At 40.0% G+C, this 22,696-nt stretch overlaps 1 protein-coding gene across 4 annotated transcripts in view; it reads left to right on the top strand.

Annotated features, from left to right (window-relative positions):
• The window catches only part of pcdh17 (protocadherin 17), a 58,037-nt gene extending 45,008 nt beyond the window's left edge, over positions 1-13,029 (top strand). For all 4 annotated transcript variants that reach the window (XM_004067076.5, XM_011490451.4, XM_020713010.3 and 1 more), the window contains exon 5: positions 7,891-13,029. In XM_004067076.5, the coding sequence (XP_004067124.1) occupies positions 7,891-8,588 (698 nt within the window). In that variant the 3' untranslated portion in view covers positions 8,589-13,029. The remainder of the gene's footprint in view (positions 1-7,890) is intronic.
• Positions 13,030-22,696: the final 9,667 nt, after the last annotated feature.

The following is a 22,696-nucleotide window of genomic DNA, read 5'->3' as shown; positions in this document are numbered from 1 at the left end:
TCCCTCAGGTGAACAGGTGCAGTCATGGTCTGTCACAGATGCTCTGCTGAATCGTCAGCTGCCACTCCTCCTGTCCACCCTGGGTAGATTGGGGGAAGTTCATCACAACACAACCTCTACACAACCTCTACACACACTCTCTCTCACACACACACACACTCATATCATTTTCCAGTCTCACAGGCTTCTTTAACAGCTCATAGAGCTGTCTGGTGACTACCCAGGTGTGCACAATGGTGGAGTGATTCATCACCGCTGTTGTCTGTTGCTTTACTTCCTTTTTGAACTTGGGCAACACGCTACCCTTTTGTGGGCTCGCTCCGTGTTCAGCTTGCTGCCATTGCTTTGCTAGTATTAGCTTGTGAGCACAGCTCTGTCCCTCCTCATCGCTCCCTCCTCCTCAGGAAGCACAGTGTGTGACAGAGAGGCATTAATCACAGGCCTGGGTAATAAAGTGAGGAGGGATGGGCATGGAGCAGCCAGGGGGCAGGCGTCTAGAGGGAGAAAAGGCTGTTTAGGGAAATCACACTATGGTTTGTGGCACACACACACACTGATACACAAGAGCACTTTTACAAGATCACGCACCATACTTGTGAGTTTTTAAACAGTAAATAGCTGCTAAAATAAATATGTTGAGTGAGTGCTTCTTACTCACTGACATCAGTGTGTCCTGCATTCATTATTGAAGTGTACATTTTAGTAAACAAGTTTTTGTTGTGGGGTGGAGGGGTAGGATGGTTGGGGATAGACGAGAGGCGTTCAGCATCACAGTGATGATGAGATGGCGGCTGGAGTTTACGTGATACTAATAACCCACTATGAGAGACACTGATGTGCCCTGTGCTTGTTTATTATTACTCACTGCAGCAGCTTGACCCACAAATTGGACATCCTCTGGGTTTCCATTTTCAAACTTATTATCCCTTTCAGCCTTTATTTCTAGCTTTGGGAATTGTTTCTAAATGAATTTTATTCAATCACAACATTTAAAATTGGACAATTGGTTATTAATTAAAACAAATGGAGCTGCAGTAGGGGATATCGTGTGTGTGGGTGTGTGCATACAAACCTTCAACTGCATTTTTTGTCTTTTGCTGCATTTGCTCAGGGAGTGCTTGAAAATGAAACATCAATATTGTTTTTCTTTTAGCTCAGATCAGTCGGCAAAGCAGATAAAGTGCGACTCTCAGTCAAATCTTCTGTTATTGTGTTCTCATGTAAACCCACTTGTTCAACAACAAATATCCAGATGCATATCCTTCATCTGCATTTCCGGGGAACAGCATGTTCTGGTGATACAGAGATGTCCCTCTCTTTAAACACTTTGCATAATTTTACTATTTTGCATCAGGGCTTTGTTGTTCCACCAGGAATGAAGCCTTTATTTGTGCATCTGACATTAAGTCAAAATCATTTACTTTTGTTTCACAGACACATTAAAGGTATTTCTAAAAATATCAAAATATCCCTTTAACATTGATGTTTTTATTTTTTATTTTTTAAGTTAGCTTGAAGATTCCCTACTGCAGTTTTGCCACTTTAATTTTAGTTTCTTGTGCTTTTAGCACTAAGGATGACTGGCAGGTGCAGAGCTGTCCTATTTAAACCATTGTTAGCTACTTTTAAAAATCTGCCCATAAGTAATGCAATTAACCCTGCCAAACTAGTACGACAAGCTGGATCTTTGCTTTTCAGGAGACATACACATTCAGAGAACCTGGTGCAGTGTATAATTACACCTTTTTCATTGACTCTGGAGATGTTACTTTTGATATCAATCAGATATCCAGGTTAAGTGCTTCTGGTGAAAATGCTAAGATAGGATAATTAACAGCTCAACTCCTGATCAGATGATTCGATTAGCCTTTCAATGACACGTTCTTAAGTTTTCCTTTTTTTTAGTTTTTTAATCTTCCTTTGGAATCTTATTGATTCAGTATTTATTGAGTGATATTTTGAAGGTTTGGGTTTGAGTTTTTCCAGTGTCTGGTATTTTACATTTTGTACACTATATGTAAAAAAAAAATGTCAAGGATACTTGGATTCAAAATCCTAGAGCAACCAAATACTTTTTTTGTTTGTTTTTTAGTTTTATATAAAATATACTAATAAAAAAATGCATGTATTTTCTGTGGGTGTTTGATCAGTTTATTGCGAAAGGAGGTCTCATTATTCAGAAATGTCAATATATTTGTATTCAAAATGTCAAAATTAATCCCACTGGCTTGCCTGCTTGATATCCCTCTCATCCATTCGAAATATGAGATGCTTCCTTTTGCTCACTATCACCAGCTTTTTTTCACAGCCCCCTTTTCTTTTATAATAAAAAATAAAAAAGATGCTTTGACAAATCTAGTGAAGCACTTTTCTGGTACATTGAGTGACAGCTAGGAATGAAAAACGTGAAGGATCCCTATTCGCATGCAATCTTTGTTTTTCTGTTTGTTCTCAGTCGATGGGTGCATATTGTATGTTTAAAAAAAAAGTTTAATGTTTCAAAAAAAAAAAACAACTATCCTGCAAAACTTCTTTTCAATAGAAAATTTGTCCCAAAATATTCACACTCAAATGGTCGCCATTTCTTTGTTGTCTATATTATTTAACAAAAAAAAAAATAACGAAACAGTCTAAGTGATCTAGATTTTTGACTGATTCATGAGTGAATCATATTAGGGGGGTCAGGGGTGAAACAGATTATGACAAACGATTTTATGATTCATTGCGTCTGTCGTCATAAGTCATATTGGACTCAATGCAGAGACAGAGCCTGCTCTCTTAGTGGCCAAATAATTATAGGTAAATGTGTCCTTGGTTTGAGGCCTCTGCTGGCCATCTCAGAGAGCTGCCGAAGCCACAGTGAGGAATCAGGGAGCACAGGGAGAGATGAGTGTCACCCCTGCTCTCATATGTCATATTGTTAGCCATGGATATGAGGAGAACGCCTCAAGGTTGTACGTGCAGCAGAGACATAAATAATCTATCAGAGGTCTTCTCCCACCAAATAGAGGGAAATATGTCTGCATGGATTATTTATGCTTTAATATGCACATGGTCAATGGACAATCACCTCTGAGCACAGAGACATCTTATGGCCAAGTTACTTGTTTATCTGCGGAAGTCATGCAAGCTGAGTGTGTAAAAAGCAGAGGCTGGCATCCAGTAATCATGATTAGATGTCAGTGCAGTGTTTGAAGCCTGGATGATGGAATACAGTAATAAGGTGGTTTCCTGTTAGAAACTGTGTACAGGTTTGTATTTCTTGTTTTTGACCCATTCATCAATCTGCGCTTTGACATGTTTGCATTTTCTTATTCAAACATCAAATCAGTCTGCACAAACTCAAGCGCATACACACACACACACACACCCACACACACACACTCCTCAGTGTTTGCAGATGCATTTACTCACCCCTTTACTATTTAAATGTAGTCCGTTTTATATTTGGTCTAGCCCCTGCTTTCCAGCTTGCTTTATTTCCTCTTCAGATGACTGGTTCGACATGGGAAATGTCAGGCTCTCCTCGCAAGCACTGTTTGCCTTCTTCAAACATTTGTGAAGTGTTAGGCTCATCTCTGCAGCTTAGGAGGGCAGTCTCTCAGGAATCCAGGCTGCTGACCCATAACACAGCAAAGACAGGCAAGCCAAGTGCACTCGAGCACATCCATTCTGTCCGCTCATTCGGATCAACGAAAGATTGTATTAGTCCCAAGTTTGTGGTCTTTAAAGCAGCACTCTCGCTGTGCTATAAAGGTTCATGCATTGCATAATGGGATGGATGGGGTAGCTTATAATAATAACGTTGTGCTCAAACATCAGTGGAAAAAATATATTGAAAATGTTGCATAGCCACATCCGAACCCCATTAAAAGTTGGCTTTAGATTAAAGCTGAAGAAATGGGTGCAAGCCCTACTACAGCAAATATCGATGATAAAGTGTTGACCTCTACAGGTCAAAGTGTCCATTTTGTGCATTGTGTGCATTAAGATAAAAGTTTATTACCAGTATTTTTGAAAGTGTGTGTGTATAAATTGTCAACAATGTGTACTGGGAACTAGTATAATCAAAAACAAATGTCACTATTCAGTTATGATACATTCACATGAGGCATGATGCGTTTTCAAGAACATGCTAAAAGCGCATTCTTGAACATGCGTTTAGCATATGGTGTTCACACTGAACAAGCAGGGAGGGGCTTCTTCTTCTTATGTTGTTCTATTGTTGACAAGCGCTTGTCCGCCACCTACAGTTGGAAGAGGCTTAGTGCAAAATGTCAAAGTGATGATAATTTTGCGAATGTTGCTTCAGGCTTTTTCTTTTACAGCTCTATTCCGAAATCTGAAAAACTTGGTGTCTCATAAGTCCGTCCGGCCAGAAACTGGAATCATTGATTTCTCCTCCATGATCATTTTTCAAACGGTTGGCACCTTCTTGCATGAAAAGAGACGCTATCCAAACGTCACTACCAAATCTGAGTCCCTGATTGGTTGAGGTTTAACTTGCTCCACCCACTGTATGTGTCTTCTTCTTCTACACATTTGCTGCATTTTCTTTGCATTTTACAAGTTTCCACGTGCAATATTGCCACCAGTGTATCCTGAGATGAGTAAATTAATGCTCGCCTTGTGCTTTTTTTTTTTTAATTCAGGAAAAGATTATACATTTTGATTTTAGGATATGTGCACTTCTGCTTTAACAGCCCTTTTTATTTATGGCTGCAACAAGGAAGGCAGACTGAACAAAATGGCGATGTGTTGATCGTTAACGAAACGGCTCTTACGGCCATATTCTTACAGTAACGGATCTCATATTTTCCAGTAGACTAGAAATTTTTCCAACACTACATTCCCTGCTTCTGCTCAGTGGATGAAGTCAAGTCAAAGTCAAAGTTAACTTTATTGTCAATATCTGTAATGTTTTCACATATATAGAAATAGAAATTCTGTTTCTTTCAACGAAACACACCACCATGCAACAAGTCAATGAGCAGGATGTCGTTCATGTTATAAATTAACCCTAAAGACGGTCGCGTAGTTTGAAAAGTAAAAGCACTGCTCAGAAGTTCATTACAGATTTTGCGGACAGTCGCAGGCAAATCCAAACATCACTAGTATGAACTCAACGAGCAATTATGGATATGGTGCGATGACCGATCGCTTCGCTCTTTAAAGCGAACAACAAGAGCCAGGTTCTTCCTGGGAACTGTTTCTTTTTAGCTATCCTTCACACTTTTTTACTTCTTTTTCACTTCAAGCCGCTCATAATTGGTGGATACCCGTTTGTGAAGAGCAGGGGAGGGGAAGCGAAAGCTCGTTACACGCGCAGCAGCACAGTGCATGAATGGAATAGGATGCCAGGGTAACCCTTGTGCTATCCTAGGTACTTTACCATTGGGAGTTGGGTCATCTAGACCCACTAGACCAGGGGTCGGGAACCTTTTTTGCCAAGAGAGCCATAAACGCCACATATTTTTAAATGTAATTTCGAAAGAGCCATACATTAATGTAGTGTCCCTTTACCACACTGAGGCACGGAGACTTAACCTTTTTTAAGGTTCTTTATTCTGGTTACTGCAGGCCGTAACAAACGCCGTAAAATTAATTCAGCAACTCCTGAATCTCTCCCGCCGAGACAAGAGCGATTTTCCCAACTTTATATTCCCCCCTCCCGCTCCAGCCCTCCCATTTCCCTTATTCGGCCCATAGCTGAACTCCATTGGTCCAAACTACCTAACAACAGGCTGAGCGACAGAACTGAGGGCCAATCAGATCTCTGCTTGACGCGTTCAATGAACTCCAGAACTTTTAATGCGACCCAACAGCCTTCCAACTCAGTCCGCGACAATATGTTTAAAACTAAATATACAAGTGAATGTGTGCATTTGATGTAATTTCAACATTTTTAAAGTACAATAAGTCTGTGGATTCTTTTTAATAACATTGTTATTCTGTTGCTAATAAATGATGAGTATTTCTCGTGGTAGTTCTGCTGATGGTCTAGTCTGGTTGATACGTGGTGAGTTTCTGCTTCATGCAGGCGTTGAGACTTTAAACGTGATCATAGGTCTGAAAGTTCTGTAGATGATGATGTGAGACAGACTGATCACATGCAGACCTGGAGCCAAACACACACTCACACGCTGCAGTGAGTGACGGGCAGCGGGTTTTACGTTTTTACAATCCCAGCGCGATTCACCTGCTGCCTGTCCCAACAACCCCTCACCCCCACCCTCTGCTTTCTCCCTCACACATCCCGTCCCCGCAACTGAAAGAGCGCGCAGTATTAGGCACGGCAATTCACAGGTTTCCGGCTGGTACAAACTCTGTGAAATAATAGATAATAGTAAACTGATAGCGCTGGCGCAGATTTCTCTCTCTAAGCACCGCTACTACTGCGCGCCTCTGGCATCGCATCGCGCCCGAGAAGGACTGGTCTAATGAAAAAAAAAGTTTAATTAAAGATTTGTCTGCGAGCCACATGTGACCATCAAAAGAGCCATATATGGCTCGCGAGCCATAGGTTCCCGACCCCTGCACTAGACAGTGCTCTGAACCTTTTTTCTTCAATGATTTGTGATCTTCACTGGTGTCCATGGATTACTTGAAATCTTTCCACCTTTATCCACCTTTATCATGGTAGGGAGAACACGTCAATGTAAGGGTGGGGTCATCTAAGATAGCACAAGGGTTAAAAAGGAGACTAGAATAGACGACATCAACTGAAAACGTACAGAAATGAGTGACACTGGAAAAAGAAGCAAAATCTGGACCCACTTCAATTTAATTGATGATGCAAAGAGAGAATTTAGAGTTTGCAAGAAAACAGTCCCCACAACCAACCTGCACCTGACAACTGAGAGAACTTTCTCCTAAACAGAGCAGATCAATACGGTCTGAAGAAACCAGATCAGCTTCACAAAGATGAGACACTCAGTATTTTTAAAAGCCAACTTTACTGTGCCGACAAACAGTGGGCGTGCCTCAAGCCGCTTAACTCCGCCCATGTTGAGGCACACGTTGGTCTGCACACTGCAGCCAGGGGCTTCTCGTTTGAATTGCAGAAAATGGTGGTCTTAGGGAATTTAAGAAACCCCATGTTGTCACCCTTTGAAGTCAACTAGGATTCACAGTTGGTTGCTTCTATAGATAAAATTAACAGAGGAATCCATGCATATTCACTCTTTATTGCCTCTTAGACAATAGATGCGTGAGGGTTACATTTATAGGACAAACACTTGCTCTTTTGCTCTGAGAGGATGGGGAAGCCTTTTATTTATTTTTTAAACCAAGTTCTCTATCCATTTGAACACTCCTGTAATCAGCCAGAGTGTGCATCCTTCTGAATAGAGATGAAAGAGGAGGACACACGGTCTCATTCACACATGAGCACACACAAACACACGGGGAAGAAGCACAAGCCATTTGGCACTGCCTCTCTATCTAGGGAGGGCTTCAAAGCCCACTGACATGAATTTATGATAACGGCACCGTGCCTTTGCCAAACCTGAGCCATTGTTGTTTTTTCTCTCCCTCCTTCCTCGTCTTTTCTGTATGCTCTGCCATCTCCTTGATCAGAGCATTGGAAAATGCAAGCAGGTGTCCCCCCCCCCCCCCCAACTCTAGTTCCCTCTGGAAAGCTGTGTGCATGCATGTGTGTGTTCATGTGTTTATATATGCATTAGTAAAAGAACATCCTCCGTATGCTGATGCTGTTTTTGAATCTTTTCTCTTTTGGCTTTGATTTACTTTTTCAACTTAAAACTAGCACTCCATTTATTCAACATTAATAATAGCAATGTTGTTTTTAATTACCCCATGATTGTGTGATTTTGTATACAATGCTGACGTGAATATCCCTCTTCTATCCCCCTCTCTTTTGTTCTGCAGATGAGGATTGTGTGAATTGCACAGAAGAGTGCAGAGTACTGGGTCATTCTGACCGCTGCTGGATGCCACAGTTCCCTGCTGGTGGAAACCAGGCAGAGGGCATTGACTACCGCAACAATATGTTTGTGCCCGCAGGGATGGAGACTGTGCCCGAGACTGAGACCTATGAGGCTGTCAATCCCAACGGCAAGAAAACATTCTGCACTTTTGGCAAAGACAGACGTGACCATACCATCCTCGTTGCAAATGTCAAACCCTACCTGAAAGCAAAACGTGCCCTCAGCCCTCTTCTTCAAGAAGTTCCCTCTGCATCTACCAGTCCCAGCAAGGGCTGCTCTACAATGTCTCCCTGTTCCGCAGTCAAAAGCCCAGCAGATGGGGCTGAGGGAAAACCTCCCCCTGCGTCTTGCTCTGGCCACTACGGGCCTCCCGATGGTCAGTTCCTCTCTCCGACTAAACAAACAAGAGACCAGCTGATTTACCCATCCCTACCCCCCTCAGACCCGGTGGCAAAGGTGCTGGCTGAGGCCCGCTCACGGATCAGTCAGGAAGCAGCAGCTGAAATGGAGTGCGTCCTAGAGCAGGCTGAGCCGAACGTGAGCCGCGATGGTATGGACGCTGAACAAGTGGTGAGGGACATCGACAAACTATTGCAAGACTGTAGAGGAAGTGAGGCCACCGGCACGCTCAGGAAGTGATATATTAAGCCGTAACTAAGGTCAACGTGGATGCAGAGAGTCGGAAGGGATGGCATCCCAAGAACTCTCATGAGAAAGACTCACCAAAATGAATTGAAAATGTTCAATGGCTCTTAACATTGGGGCTCTTTTCACTATATTTGTTGTATAAAACTACCAATACTGGACTGTCAATACACTTTCGTATGTCAGCCACCTGGCACTGGTTTTTGTGCTACCCAACCAATCTAAAGGAACTGACTTCTGAATTTTTTGACTTTTCTTTTGGATTTTTAAGCTAATTGCTGAGGTTTTTACCTCTTGCACCTCGCAAGCTCTTATCTAAGTGCCCACCAGCTCATAATGTGTGTTGTTCATGGTCTCTCGTGGAATCCGACATATCTCAGTTTGTGTAGGTGTATTTTTTTTGTTATGTGTGATGGATACTGAAACAGCGAGGGAGAAAAAAAAGACGTTTTACTGTCAAATGTGACAATCGATGTGGAAACAGAGAAATACATGATAATCTCTTCAGGACACCAAAAAAAACAAACAAAAACAAGCCGAAACACACAGCTCATTTTTTTCTCAACTTAACACACTTTTAAGTGCTCAGCGTCAACAGGTCCTGTAGCAGAAGAGATCGGTCAGTCAGGAATAAGTTTGCAGAAGGTTAATATTAACAGTGTAACCATGTTTTACCTGTCATTTGTAACACGTGTAAACTGTGTCTGTCTCTTACACCTCTATTTAAATGTTCATGTTTCTGAGTAATGTAGTGGCACGCATCAATTTTACACGTGCGCTACTTTGTTGCTGACCTGCTCATAAGCACCGACACCCTGCCACAACACAGATACACGCACACACTACAGTTACACACAATAAACATCTGTGATTTGTCTTATACATGTTCATCATCAGCTTCTAGTCCCTTGTGTACAGTGAAATATCATGTGTGTGACAATGCCCGAAGGCAATCACAAGTTGTATAAAAAGGGATATTTTTCCTCAACTGTGAAAAGACATCTATATGATTATATAGATTACTGTATGTATGACTCCATGTATAGTGTCCAAATATTAACAGAATATTTATACATTTTCTAAGAAAAAAAAGAGGAATCTCAGCAAAATGTGTCCTGGAGTTAAGGTCGCGTGAGTACTAACTCAAAGAACTGCAAAGGACACTGCCATTCTTTTGAAGACAAATATCCAAAAAACACAAGTAAACAAGGAAATGTCCCTTCACATTATCACTATACATAATATCATTATGTGTGTATATGTATCTATCCAATTTAGATGTGTTTACATAAAAAATTGACATATTTTTTATTGATTTCATTGCAATTTCTGTGCATTTGAGCCAAAATGTTACGTGTACAAAAGCTATATTGTGTATTTTATTAAATTAATATATTGTTGTGTTGCAATATACATGGGCTTATATTGTATTTGGCAAAAGTTGCCTTAGTAGCTGTCGAACTCTGTGAGTTTGCTTTAGTTTGGGATTTTTCTTTTTCTTTTTTGGTGTTTCCTTTTTCATCTCTATTTCTGCATCTTTGCAGGCTGGCTTCAATGCTTTTTACCCTAATGCCCCGCTGGATCAAAGACAATAACTCCTTAAAGCTTAATGAACCAGCTGATCTAGAAAAAAAAACAATTCAAACCAACAACAAAAAGCAACAATTGCAAGAAAACAGTCTAAATATTTTTACTGAGCAGATTTTTAAAGGGCAGCTATTTTCTTTAACAGTAACCAGTCAGTGTATTTTTTTTTCTTTTTTGTTTATAATGTTTTTACTTTCTTTTAAAAGAAAAAATGAAACCTGCCATATGGAAAGCGGATCGATTTCCTTGGTGATCATAAAATTGCCTTACTGTCTCTGCAGAGAGCTTGTTGTATCTGTGGAGCCTTGTGACTGCTTATAAAACCCTGGTCCACCAGAATGTGCATTTTCTATAAAGGACCAAAAGAGGTTTTGTTCTTTTCAGCAGTCGGTGTTGTTTATGTCTGTACTCAATACATGTTAGGAAGCTCATACTTTGCAGATGAACTTGAGACCAGATTTTTTTTTCCTTTTGGGGTGGTTTTGATGTCTTTGCTCTGTTGCTATATGGTTTTTATGACCAGACATCTGTCATTCAGGCTTTCTTAAAAAAAAAAAAAAAAAATACAGAACCTTTATTTTTGGAAATTTTGACACCTTTCAGACACTATAGTGTGAGATGTTTTTTTAATACTCTCTGACAGTGAAATACACCAAACATTAGGTTATTAGATTGGAGGTCTTTTGGATAATATGACTACAATCACCAAATCTGTTACGTACAGCTATGGGGGGGAACAGTGACTTACCACTATGTGGCTCTGAAACTAAGTTGAGCTGGAATTTCAACAATAGAAGAAGCACCATTATTTCTTTTGTTGTTGACACATTACTGTTTTCACATTTCTTCTCATGTTTCTTCTTTGACACTGAAGAGTAAGCTTAGGCACCTATGCCGGTCTTCTCGTCCGTGCCATTTAGACTTCTTTTTTTGGGATTTTGCTTGTTGCAGATTTCTTTTTATTTTTTATTTTTTTGAGAAAAACCTAACCTAAGAGTCAAGGCTTTTCACTTCCATTCTGTATATACATACTCCTATCAGGAGCACCCCTGAATATGCTTACAGACGGGATTTGCTGCAAGCTAACAAATGTGTTTGTCTGTGTGCGTTCGACGTGCACTTTTGTTTTTATATCTTTGGGGATCATTTATAAAAATCAGCTTTGACAAACCTATAAATAAAGTAACCAAGGACTGTTTTTATGGAGTTTTTTGGGGAGCCAAAGATTTCAATAAGTTGTAAATATGACCTTTAATTTGTGTTTGGGTTATGTGATGAGCATCTTGTCAGCAAAAATGAGAGCATCCCCGCAGAGATATTTAAACAAACCTGCATTCTTTTTTCCCCTTTTTATCTAAACGTTTAATAAATTATCTTCTTTTCATCTTCATCTTGCATGAAATCACACTTTTTTTGTTTTACCCTTTTTCCATTGACAGAGGCATGCATGTGCATTTTTGTTTCATCAGAAATACTTTTCAAGCAGCAAAACATTTACCACAGCTGTTGCTATTAACAGCTAAACTCAGCAAAACAAGCAAAAGTATCAAAAGAAAACTGGCTGAAAATCAGGTTTCTTAAAATTATAGATCTATATGTGTCTAGATTTCTGTGCTAGAAAAATTGTCAAAGGAAAATCCTGCATGTGATCAAAAGCTGGCATATCTGCTGACCTACAAATCACATGGCAGGTCCAATTGTGACGAGTGATTTGGTCATCCTTTAAGCAGCAAAATCATTTTAATTTGTATACATTTGAAGCAAAATCATTAGTTTCCTGTCAACTTTAAATTCAATCTGGCTAGTTTGTCAACCCAATTTACAATGCATACGAACAGCTGAAAATATGTTTGCAATTAATTTTGTTCTAAAAACCTTAAACACTGTTCTCTGTATTCCTTCTGATTCTATTGCTTTGATCATCTACAAAAAAAGTTAATTTTTCTAAACCCTTATTTTGACATGAATATTTGAATGTTTTGCTCTGACAGACTGCGGTCATTCATTCATTTCCACTATTTTACCAGCTCCAGTACTGTTGCCAAGCGGTTGACATCAGTGACATGGCTCTCATGCCCTTTCTTACAAAAACGGTGCAAAGGTCATCCCTCAGTTTTGTCTTTCCACTTCATAATCTTTCTGCCACCAATAGTCCCAGCTCAAAGCACTGTCCGCTCTTATAGTCCCTGGGTCCGGGCACCATCGTCACATCCCAAACTAAGGCATAAAGAAATGAGCGGCTAGAAGGAATTCTCTAAAGCCATGCACACCCCCCCCCCCCCCCCCCTTCTCTCAGGCTATTTGCTGTTTAATAGAGCAGAAGCTGCTGTTAAGGCCAACACATAGTTTGGCTTTACAAGTTTAGAGATTGACCATAATGCGAGGCCTCTCATTATTAGATAATTACTCCTTGGCATTGTACACATTTGGCAGTGATTTACTCAAGCCAGCAGTGGTGTACTTTCCGCCCACTGGAGACTGTTGGCTTCGCCGTGTGATTAGGGAAAAGGCCTCGCTGAATGTGGCTAACCAACTTTGGTCTCTCCTTCATGCAAGTGTGCACAGGCCCACGCAGTTACTGCTTTACATACACGTAGAGGCGCCATGCCTTTTTGGTTAGTTAAAGCAAGCACCCAGTTTGTGTCAGTGTTGTGCTCTCATGCCAGGTCCCCACTGCTAGCATATGGCTCCACGCTACAAATGGGCAGTTGATGAAAAACTCCAGAGGAATTCATTTGTATGGATTATTTCAACTGCTGTTGTCTAAAAGCTGTGTTCATTGTGATCTATATGGGAAAAAAAACAAAAAAAACTCAAAAGATCTAATAAATAAAGCAATTGCTAATAAGGTTTGCTCCTGTATTTGTATGAGTTGGTTGAGAAATGGTTAGTCATGGCTGTGATTTAATTTCTCTCCTCCTGAGAGATAAGCCCACAATCCTCCCTTCCTTTCTCCCCTCGAGCATCTGCACCGCCAATCTTTTTTCCCGCCGTCAAATAGGATTGTAATGTTTACCTTGCAAGTGCCAGCTTACTTACGAAACAAGAGAAAATTTTTTGATGGCATTTTTCAATTCCAATTAAATGCACATATGCACCTCTAACCAGATCCACACAGACACACTCATGCACTGCAAACAGTTACTAGCTTTGGGCAAATGATTCTTCATTCCTATTAGTTCATATTTTCACCACACAAAACATTTTCTGCACATGTGTCTTTTTTTTTTGTAATTTCTCAGAGGCAAAAAAATTGCTGTTTGAATTTTTTGTACCAGCACTTCTCGGAAAAGATTTAGCATTTTAACCCTCAGCTATATTTGCATTTACAGACCAATTTGAAGTCTTTTCAACACTTGCCCGTGGTTACAGTGATTGACCATATGCTTCAAAATTGCTCAGTTAAATTTGCCTTACTTAATTCTTAATTTATGCTTACTTGCCAGCCGATGCTTCAGGGTGGAATGAACTGGAAGTGTGGCCTTCCTTGAAATGTTTGGTTCCATTTCAGAACAAGCTAATGCGTGAAAATGTGGAAACCTGCTTTGCTGCAAATGCTCATGCGGCTGTTAATTTTGGATCAGAATTAATGTTATTAGGATGGTTCTAAGACGTCCCTTTGATAATATTTTTAGGACACTTTCATGTTAAGGTGGTCCAGTAACATTTAATGGTGTATGGGTGTAACATTTTTAATGCATGGGCAGCACAAAAATACTAAAAATTGGTACTTTTCATTCACATTATTTAAGGAAAGTTTGGATAATTTATTATTTAAGGAGACCTCAATTAAATTAATTTTCATTTTGACTACAAAGAGAATCGTTGACTCTCCAGCAGATCTTCAGTCCACTGGTCTATTGGTATGCAGCAAGGATTTTTCATGTTTGTATCTAACTAGTTGCCTCCAGGCAGATGTTAATTAAAAAGATAGCCAGTGCACTCTTCAAAAAAAAAAAAAAAAAGAAATAAAAAAAACATCACTTATAGGAGTGTATGTTCACACAGGGTTGAACTGTGCTGCCTGGTGGTAAGTGGATAATGGATTTTCTCACAATAAATATTGGCCGTTGCCCACAATGACAAATTTACAGATTACATATTTTTGCACAATTCCTGGTTGAAATTCTGGATGAATGTAGACTCATGTATTGCATTGCAAGCAGTATGGCAGCAAAAACAAAAAAATGCTCATAAAGTAACAATTTTAAGGCCCCTAAATATACTGTATGCATTCTGTTGAGGAAAGTTTTGAAAGCTTGGAATCTAAAACATTTGAAGTGATTTAAAGAAAGATTTATCTCAAGAAAAACAAATTACAATTAAAATCTAAGCCTAATGCCACGAAGCAACATCTAAGCTTCTGACAGGTGTTTGATCCAAATAGAAGCGCTGCATCTTTACTGTATTGCTTGGAACTGAGTTGTCCAAAAGGGCAAATAGGAAGAATAGATTTCCAACATGACAAAGGAAAGCCATTCATCCTCTATTGTCAAGCGCCAAAGATCTTGTTCTCATTTTCTGATCACATTCAGGCGGTTGCACAAAAAGAGAGCATGTGCTCTTTAAATGACTTGATGAAAAAAGACATTAGAGCAGCTGGAAAAATTAAGGTTTAAATCATTAACCTGGCTCTAAGTGATTATACTTCTTTATAAGTAGACTAGGTTCCCAGTTCTGTTTACAGGCATTGTGTTGGAATCAGACCAGTACCCTTACTGTTTTAAATAAGCAGACACTTCTTGGACAGCAGAGAATGTTTTTTTTTTTTTTTTTTTTTTTTAATATGGCCCACAAATTCAGTTTTCATCATCTCTCACTTGGTCCTGACTGACGGCATTTATCCAGAGTGCGTCAACCCTCTCTCCACATCCTTTGGCCTTTGGGCCACGCCTGTCCCTCCTAACACTTCACACGTCACAGTCAGTTTATCATATGTGGGCCACATCTGGACCATACAGCAAATACTATAACCCAGATTTGGCCCTGGTTATAACCTTTGGGCTGTGTGTGTCCCACATTAAACTTGCCAGTGTCATAAGAGACACAAGACAATAAGATGTGGTTCAAATTGGTACTATCTGTATGTGCTTTGAGTCCCCAGTAATGCCCATGAAACACACACTTTTATAGTTAGCCAACAGAAGTGGATTAAATTTTCAAAATAGGTTATTTTGAATTAAAAAAAATAATTTGAAATTTTCCTCCACAGATTGAATTTGACCTTAGGCTTAAACAAAGAATATTGCAGTGCATAAACAGTCAATTTTGATTTTCTTTCTTACATTATAACATGGACTATAACATAAAAAATATGTCTAATTGAAAAGAAAATAAAAATACATCCACTCAGCAAAGATAAATGTTGGCTAAGCAAGAAAAGTATAGTGATTTAACCAATATATTAGATTTTTTTGTTTAATTACTGTAAAATAAAATCAAAACATTGCAAGCTTTGAATTACCATTACAGTCTCCTAAAATAGTGTATAGAGAAATGTTTGGCCCTGTTAGAGTTTTACTGGTATAACAGATGAAATTGGCTGGGATGCCATAGAATGTCTTCTTGTCCTTACAGGCTATGTCAAAAAAATAACCATAAGGTTTTGAGTCCTCTGTATGGCTGACTTCCAGTTTCCCTATGCATTTAAACTCACTTTACCATTTAGGTGAGTGTTCAAGTGTTTCTTATCTGACTCGAAGGAACCAAATAATGGGTTCAGACAGCTCCTGTGAAGGAACCAGCTCACATCGGAGAGTGAAAATGCTGGTGATAAGGTCAAAAAGCCGCACAGGAAACTTAATATGAAGTAGACACATGAATTCCACCACATGGGTTTGTGCCTGTGGCATGGTGCAGGACGGAATGGCATTGCTGAATCAATTCATAAATATCCAATGTCTTGTGTGTGAGAGGCTGAAGTACTAAAAAGACCTTTCACAAAATGCCACCTGGACTCTTAATGCAGTTTCACTCTCCCATTTAAATGTGTGGTATTTCTAATGATGGTTGAGATTAATATCAGAACTTCTCACTTCTTCTTTCTCATCAATGTTATTTCCTAGTATCTTTTTTGTTCAAATTTATATTGTATTTTTTAAAGCATGCTTGCTGTATTTGCTTTTTTTTCTTATATTTTTCTTCTTAAAGCACTACGTCTTTTAACTTATGGTTCATTATTAGGGCCCGAGCACGGAGTGCAAGGACCCTATTGTAATTCGAATGTTTATTATTAGGGCCCGAGCACGGAGTGCAAGGACCCTATTGTAATTCGAATGTTTATTATTAGGGCCCGAGCACGGAGTGCAAGGACCCTATTGTAATTCGAATGTTTATTATTATTATTATTAGGGCCCGAGCACGGAGTGCAAGGACCCTATTGTATCTGTTAGAGTTATTATTATTATTAGGGCCCGAGCACGGAGTGCAAGGACCCTATTGTAATTCGAATGTTTATTATTATTATTATTATTATTATTATTCTACCGGAAGAGTCGCCTTTTTGAGGCCTTTAACATACCCCAAAACTCACCAAATTTGGCACACACATCAGGAGTCGCGAAAAATTTCATATTTTATAGGAGATTGGCATGGGCGCACAAAAACGGCTCGATAGCGCCACCTACAGTGACTTTTGTCCCGACGCCCCGCATACGCTTTAACGTACAAGCTTGATTTTTACAGGGCATGTTCTTCAGATGGAGACCTACAAAAAAGTCTGAAAGGACCCACCTGTCACTCGCACAGGAAGTCTGATATATTGAGGTCAATATGTCATTTTTGCTTCATTTTGGACATTTGCAGGCCTCCTTCTAGAACGAACTCCTCCTAGAGATTTTGGAGTAATGACTCCAAACTTTGGTTGTGTAAACTAGACACATGTCCGATGTTAAATTGTGAAGCTTTTAAGTTTTTACGGATGTTTGTGACCGTGGCGGCGCGTCGAAAATGGAGGTCATTTTGAAAACACGCCATGAAAAGAAAAATGGCCATTACTCAGCCATGCAAAATCCAATCTGATCCAAAATTGATATGCATGATTGTAGTCTGACCCTGACCACATCAGAAGTGGAAAAATCCAGAACAGGTGTAGCGCCACCTGCTGGCAAAAGGAAATGACATGTTTTACTTGGAGCATCACTGCTCCGAGTAGGATGAGCCGACACACCTCAAAATGGTGTCCACCTGTTGAAAAGCCATTGAAGTTTACTCTGATAAAAAGCCATAACTTTCAATGCAGGGCTGTGGTCGTGACAGAGCGGCAAAGTTGGGCGTCTCGCCATGCACACAAAAGTTGCTCTCACGTGCACATTCCTTGTCCAATCTCACTGAAATTCAATAGAGGTGATGAGGCTTCCATTCTGAACCAATGGATATGACAATCTTGGACGAGTTCTATAGCACCACCTAGATATAGACAAATACATTTTTTGTCACATTCTGACCTATCTTTTCTCTGTGCTTTGTCCGACATTCATAAAATTACAGCAGGAGATACTCATAAGGGTCTTCTCTCATCGTCTAAAGTTTCATGGGTGTACACCTGACGGTGCCTGCGAAAGCCACCACCAAACAGGAAGTGGTTGATTGCGTTGCTGTCAGATAATTAAAAATTCATAAAAAATCAGCCGTTTGTATCACGAGGCTGAGATTTCAGAATGAGAGGCCTCTTACATATCTCCAACTTATATATACAGCACTTGCATGGGTGAACAAAAACGGCTCAATAGCGCCACCTACCATGTTTGTTTTTGAGAGCCCCGCCATGTTCTTTAACATACAAGCTTGATTTTTACAGGACATGTTCATCAGATGGAGACCTACAAAAAAGTCTCTTGGGACCAAGCTGTCAGTCGCACAGGAAGTCTGCTATATTGATGTCAATATGTCAGTTTTGCTGTATTTTGGTCATTTGCAGTCCTCGTTCTAGAACGAACTCCTCCTAGAGATTTTTGAACAATGACTCCAAACTTTGGTTTTGTAAACTAAACACATGTCCAATATTAAATTGCGAAGCTTTTAAGTTTTTACGGTTGTTTGTGACCGTGGCGGCGCGTCAAAATTTGAGGTCGTTTCGAAATCACGCCATGAAAAGAAAAATGGTCATTACTCAGCCATAAATAATCTAATCTGATCCAAATTTGTTGTGCATGATTGTAGTCTGACTTTGAACACATCTGCAGTCGAAAAATCCGAAACAGGTGTAGCGCCACCTGTTGGCAACAGGAAATGACATGTTTTACTTGGAGCATCACTGCTCCAAGTAGGATGAGCCGACACACCTCAAAATGACGTCCACCTGTTGAAAAACCATTGAAGTTTACTCTGATATAAAACATATGTTTCAACGCAGGGGTGTGGTCTTGACAGAGCGGCAAAGTTAGGCGTCTCGCCATGCACACAAATGTTGCTCTCATGTGCACATTCCTTGTCCAATCTCACTGAATTTCAATGGATATGATGAAGCTTCCATTCTGAACCCATGGATATGACAACTTTGGACGAGCTCTATAGCGCCACCTAGTTATTGCATGGGGCACATTCTGCCCTGTATTTTCTATGTGCTTTTTCCGATGTGCATGAAATTAAAACTGGAGATACTCAGAAAGCTATTCTCTCATCATCTCAAGTTTCATGGCTCTACATCTGACGGTGCCTGCGTAAGGCACTGCCAAACAGGAAGTGGTCGATTCCGTTGCAGTCATATAATCAAGCTTTATAGGAAATCAGCCGTTTGTCTCAGGAAGCTGAGATTTCAGAATTAGATGCGTCCTACAAAGCTCCACGTTTGAAAAGCAGCACTATACGTAGGAGAAACATTTAACCACCTTATTCACTCTATTGTGCTAAAAGCAAATTTTTGGACATTTTGACTCAAGCAAATATTTTTATCATAACTTCTGTTTAGTTTATCAGCACCAAAATAAAAAAAATATTTACATTTATAAAATGAACTGGTCAACTCTAGGATTTTATTTATTCAATCTTACATCCTCAAGCTTTTCATTAGTCTCCCCTGCTGCAGTAGTGGAGTTAGCCCCCCCCCCAACCCCCGGCTGTGTGCTCACATGTAAATTAGCCAGGAGTGGCAGACAGAAAGTAGAACAGTTAGAAAGCCTAGTTCAACACTAAAATACAGCAATTTCCTTTGTTTTGTTTGTCTTTTATACATCCTTAGCACTAATCATTGCTTTTTTATTCATCCAAAATACAATTAACTTTATATTTTATCTTTTTTTTTTTTTTACAAACAAAACATATGAATGTGCTCCAAAACAAAACCCAGCCTCAGTACACTCCTACAGATGTAACATCAGACAGTAAATGTCTCTTTTATGCTTTTTTTAATCAATGCTGCAACTTCTTTTCATTTCCTTTCAATACATCCAATAAAATTAAACTACAATGACAACAAACACAACATATAGCAAATGTCTCTAAGAAGATTGTGTATATACAATATGTACCACCTTTAAACACCAAATAAATAACAAATCTTTCTAATAAAATCACAAAAAATGGAACACAAAATGTAAAACCCAAATTAGAAATTGCAATTTTAAAAAGATACATTTTTCAGCAGCTTTTCAAAATCAATCACATATTTTACTCTTCTGTGGATGAAACAAAGAAGTCCAGAGCAATGTAGCCACTTCTCCAAAGTCTCTGTCACCTTCAGTTTTAAACAAAGTCTGTGAAAATCCATTATACATTGGTCACATGTATTCAGAGACCTGCTAAAAGTGCACAATTGTAAAAGCTCTTTTATATAGACAACTGTTTGTTTGCTTAGAGCTATAAATATAAAAAAATGCTTTTCTATCACCTAGACACAGGTGGAGAACCACATCAACTGGATTAGTAACAGGGAAACATGTTTAGGTTTAAACTTACATCAATAGACAACATGAAGCTGTTCATCACATTTTTGACCTAAACATGTAAACACATCCTTGGCTCTGCGGTTAGGAAATGGTAATTGGGAATCTCTTCATACCAGGAGCCAGCCTGAACATTGGAACATCACCACAGTGCCCATCCAGACTGGGACAGCAACGGGGTCCACTTCACAGCCGTGAGGCTGCTGTGTTTAACTCCAGCTGTCCCAGCAAGGGAGACAACTGCAGCAACATCCACTGACCAAGCCGGCAAGCCCTGGCAGAAAGGATCCCCACAAGAAAAACACTGGCTCAGGCAGGCTGGTCAATAAAAAAATATAGTTTTGCCAATGTCTTGCAGCTCGCAGATCAAGTGGTTTAGTTTTCCAGTAATGTCAGTCAAGAATGCAAGTTCAGATTCACCATATTCATATTCACCATATTCAGCAGATATCTCCACCAATAGCACCTTAAAAATCCTGTTCTGTTTTGCTTTGCAGCTGAGGTTTTTTTTATGATTTTCACAATAGGAGTCATTATGTGTCCAGAGCCAATCACTTCTGCACATAAGGCCTACTGGTGAATGACGCAGCAGTAATGCAGACATTTTGGAAAGTCTGGGTCAGCTTTACAGCTTACAGTGAGTGATGAAACCTGTCTGCAGTCACTGCTACTGGCTTTTCTAATGGTACCCTTTTCTGCACAAAAACTCCTTCACCATGTTATACATTTCAGTCAGACAACTCTTGCAGAAGAACATTTATTTCACGACATCTTTAGGTTTTCACAACATCTTTAGGATGACATTCACAATTTGATTCACAACTTCGTTTTGGCATAAGGCTCCGTTCAATTCCTTGAGACAATTATTTTTCCATACACTTTCGGGTAACAACCCCCGTAACGGAGCCCACAGGTGGAAGCCGGGGAGGAGGGAGGGGCAAAGAATGAGCGCTGAAGGTAAGAGAGAATGAACAATTGTACACCTGACTTAAATAGGACGCTAAGCAGGTGGGTTAATTAACAGACCCGCCCTAGGGGAGTAACCTGCAATTCTGCCGAGTGTCTGCCCGAAATGCGACGAGTCGCTTATTTCAACTCCTCTTGTAGTTGTCTGTTAGGGCAGATGTGTCAGGAGTTCTTCTCTTGTGGAAACCAAAGGCTATGCTGTACTGTTGCCGTCCACAGACTCATCACACTGGACGTAAACCCTCTGCACTTTGCAAGATCCCGGTCCAGCTAATTGGCCAAGTTATCAGACATAGCTGACACTCATCTAGACATTGTAGTGGAAATTGAATGAGTTCTATTGTTCTCATTCTTAGGAACAGTGATAGCAATTATCATCATTGCTTGTTTCTTAATCTGATAAAAACCTTCTTCTACTTGATGAGAAATTGAGCAGGTCTAAACGAGGCTTAGATTTAAGAATTTTTTTCATGCTATATGCATAAGTCTTTGTCCTTTAAGGAAACAGATTACAGTCCCCCGTCCCCGTCCCCCCCCCCCCACAGGCTGCTTTCCTATTAACATTAGCTTGGAGCTCCAGAATGGACAAGAAAAAACAACGAGAATGGCTCGAGCAGGGCGTTGCTCACGGGGCGGTCGCTCGTGCCAGGCGGTCACACGTGCTCGGGCCCGCTAAATGCTACTTGTAGCTTTAATTATTATTATTATTCTTTTTCTTCCGACGGAAGAGTCGCCTTTTTGAGGCCTTTAACATACCCCAAAACTCACCAAATTTTGTATACACATCAGGAGTCGCGAAAAATTTCATATTTTATAGGAGAACGGCATAGGTAAACAAAAATGGCTCGATAGCGCCACCTGCAAAATTTGTTTTCGCGAGCACCTCCATATGCTTTATAGTACAAACCTGATTTTAACAGGGCATGTTCATCGGATAGAAACCTACAAAAAAGTCTCTTGGGACCAAGCTGTCAGTCGCACAGGAAGTCTGATATTTTGATGACAATATGTCATTTTTGCTGTATTTTGGTCATTCGCAGGCCTCGCTCTAGAACGAACTCCTCCTAGAGATTTGAGAGTAATGACTCCAAACTTTGGTTTTGTAAACTAGACACATGTCCGATGTTAAATTGCAAAGCTTTTAAGTTTTTATGGAAGTTTGGGACCATGGCGGCGCGTCAAAATTGGAGGTCGTTTCGAAAACACGCCATGAAAAGAAAAATGGCCATTACTCAGCCATGCATAATCCAATCTGATCCAAAATTGATGTGCATGATTGTAGTCTGACTCTGAACACATCTGCAGTGAAAAAATCTGGAAAAAGTGTAGCGCCACCTGCTGGCAAGAGGAAATGACATGTTTTACTTGGAGCATCACTACTCCGAGTAGGATGAGCCCACACACCTGAAAATGACATCCACCTGTTGAAAAGCCATTGAAGTTTACTCTGACAAAAAACCATAACTTTCAATGCGGGGGTGTGGTCGTGACAGAGCGGCAAAGTTGGGCATCTCGCTATGCACACAAAAGTTGCTCTCACGTGCACATTCCTTGTCCAATCTCACTGAAATTCAATGGATATGATGAAGCTTCTATTCTGAACCCATGGATATGACAATCTTGGACGAGCTCTATAGCGCCACCTAGTTATTGCATTGGGCACATTCT

The sequence above is a fragment of the Oryzias latipes genome, chromosome 3 (assembly GCF_053564925.1).
Source record: "Oryzias latipes strain Hd-rR chromosome 3, Olatipes_Hd-rR_3.1".
NCBI lineage: Eukaryota > Metazoa > Chordata > Actinopteri > Beloniformes > Adrianichthyidae > Oryzias > Oryzias latipes.
This window is presented reverse-complemented; position numbering and strand designations above follow the sequence as displayed.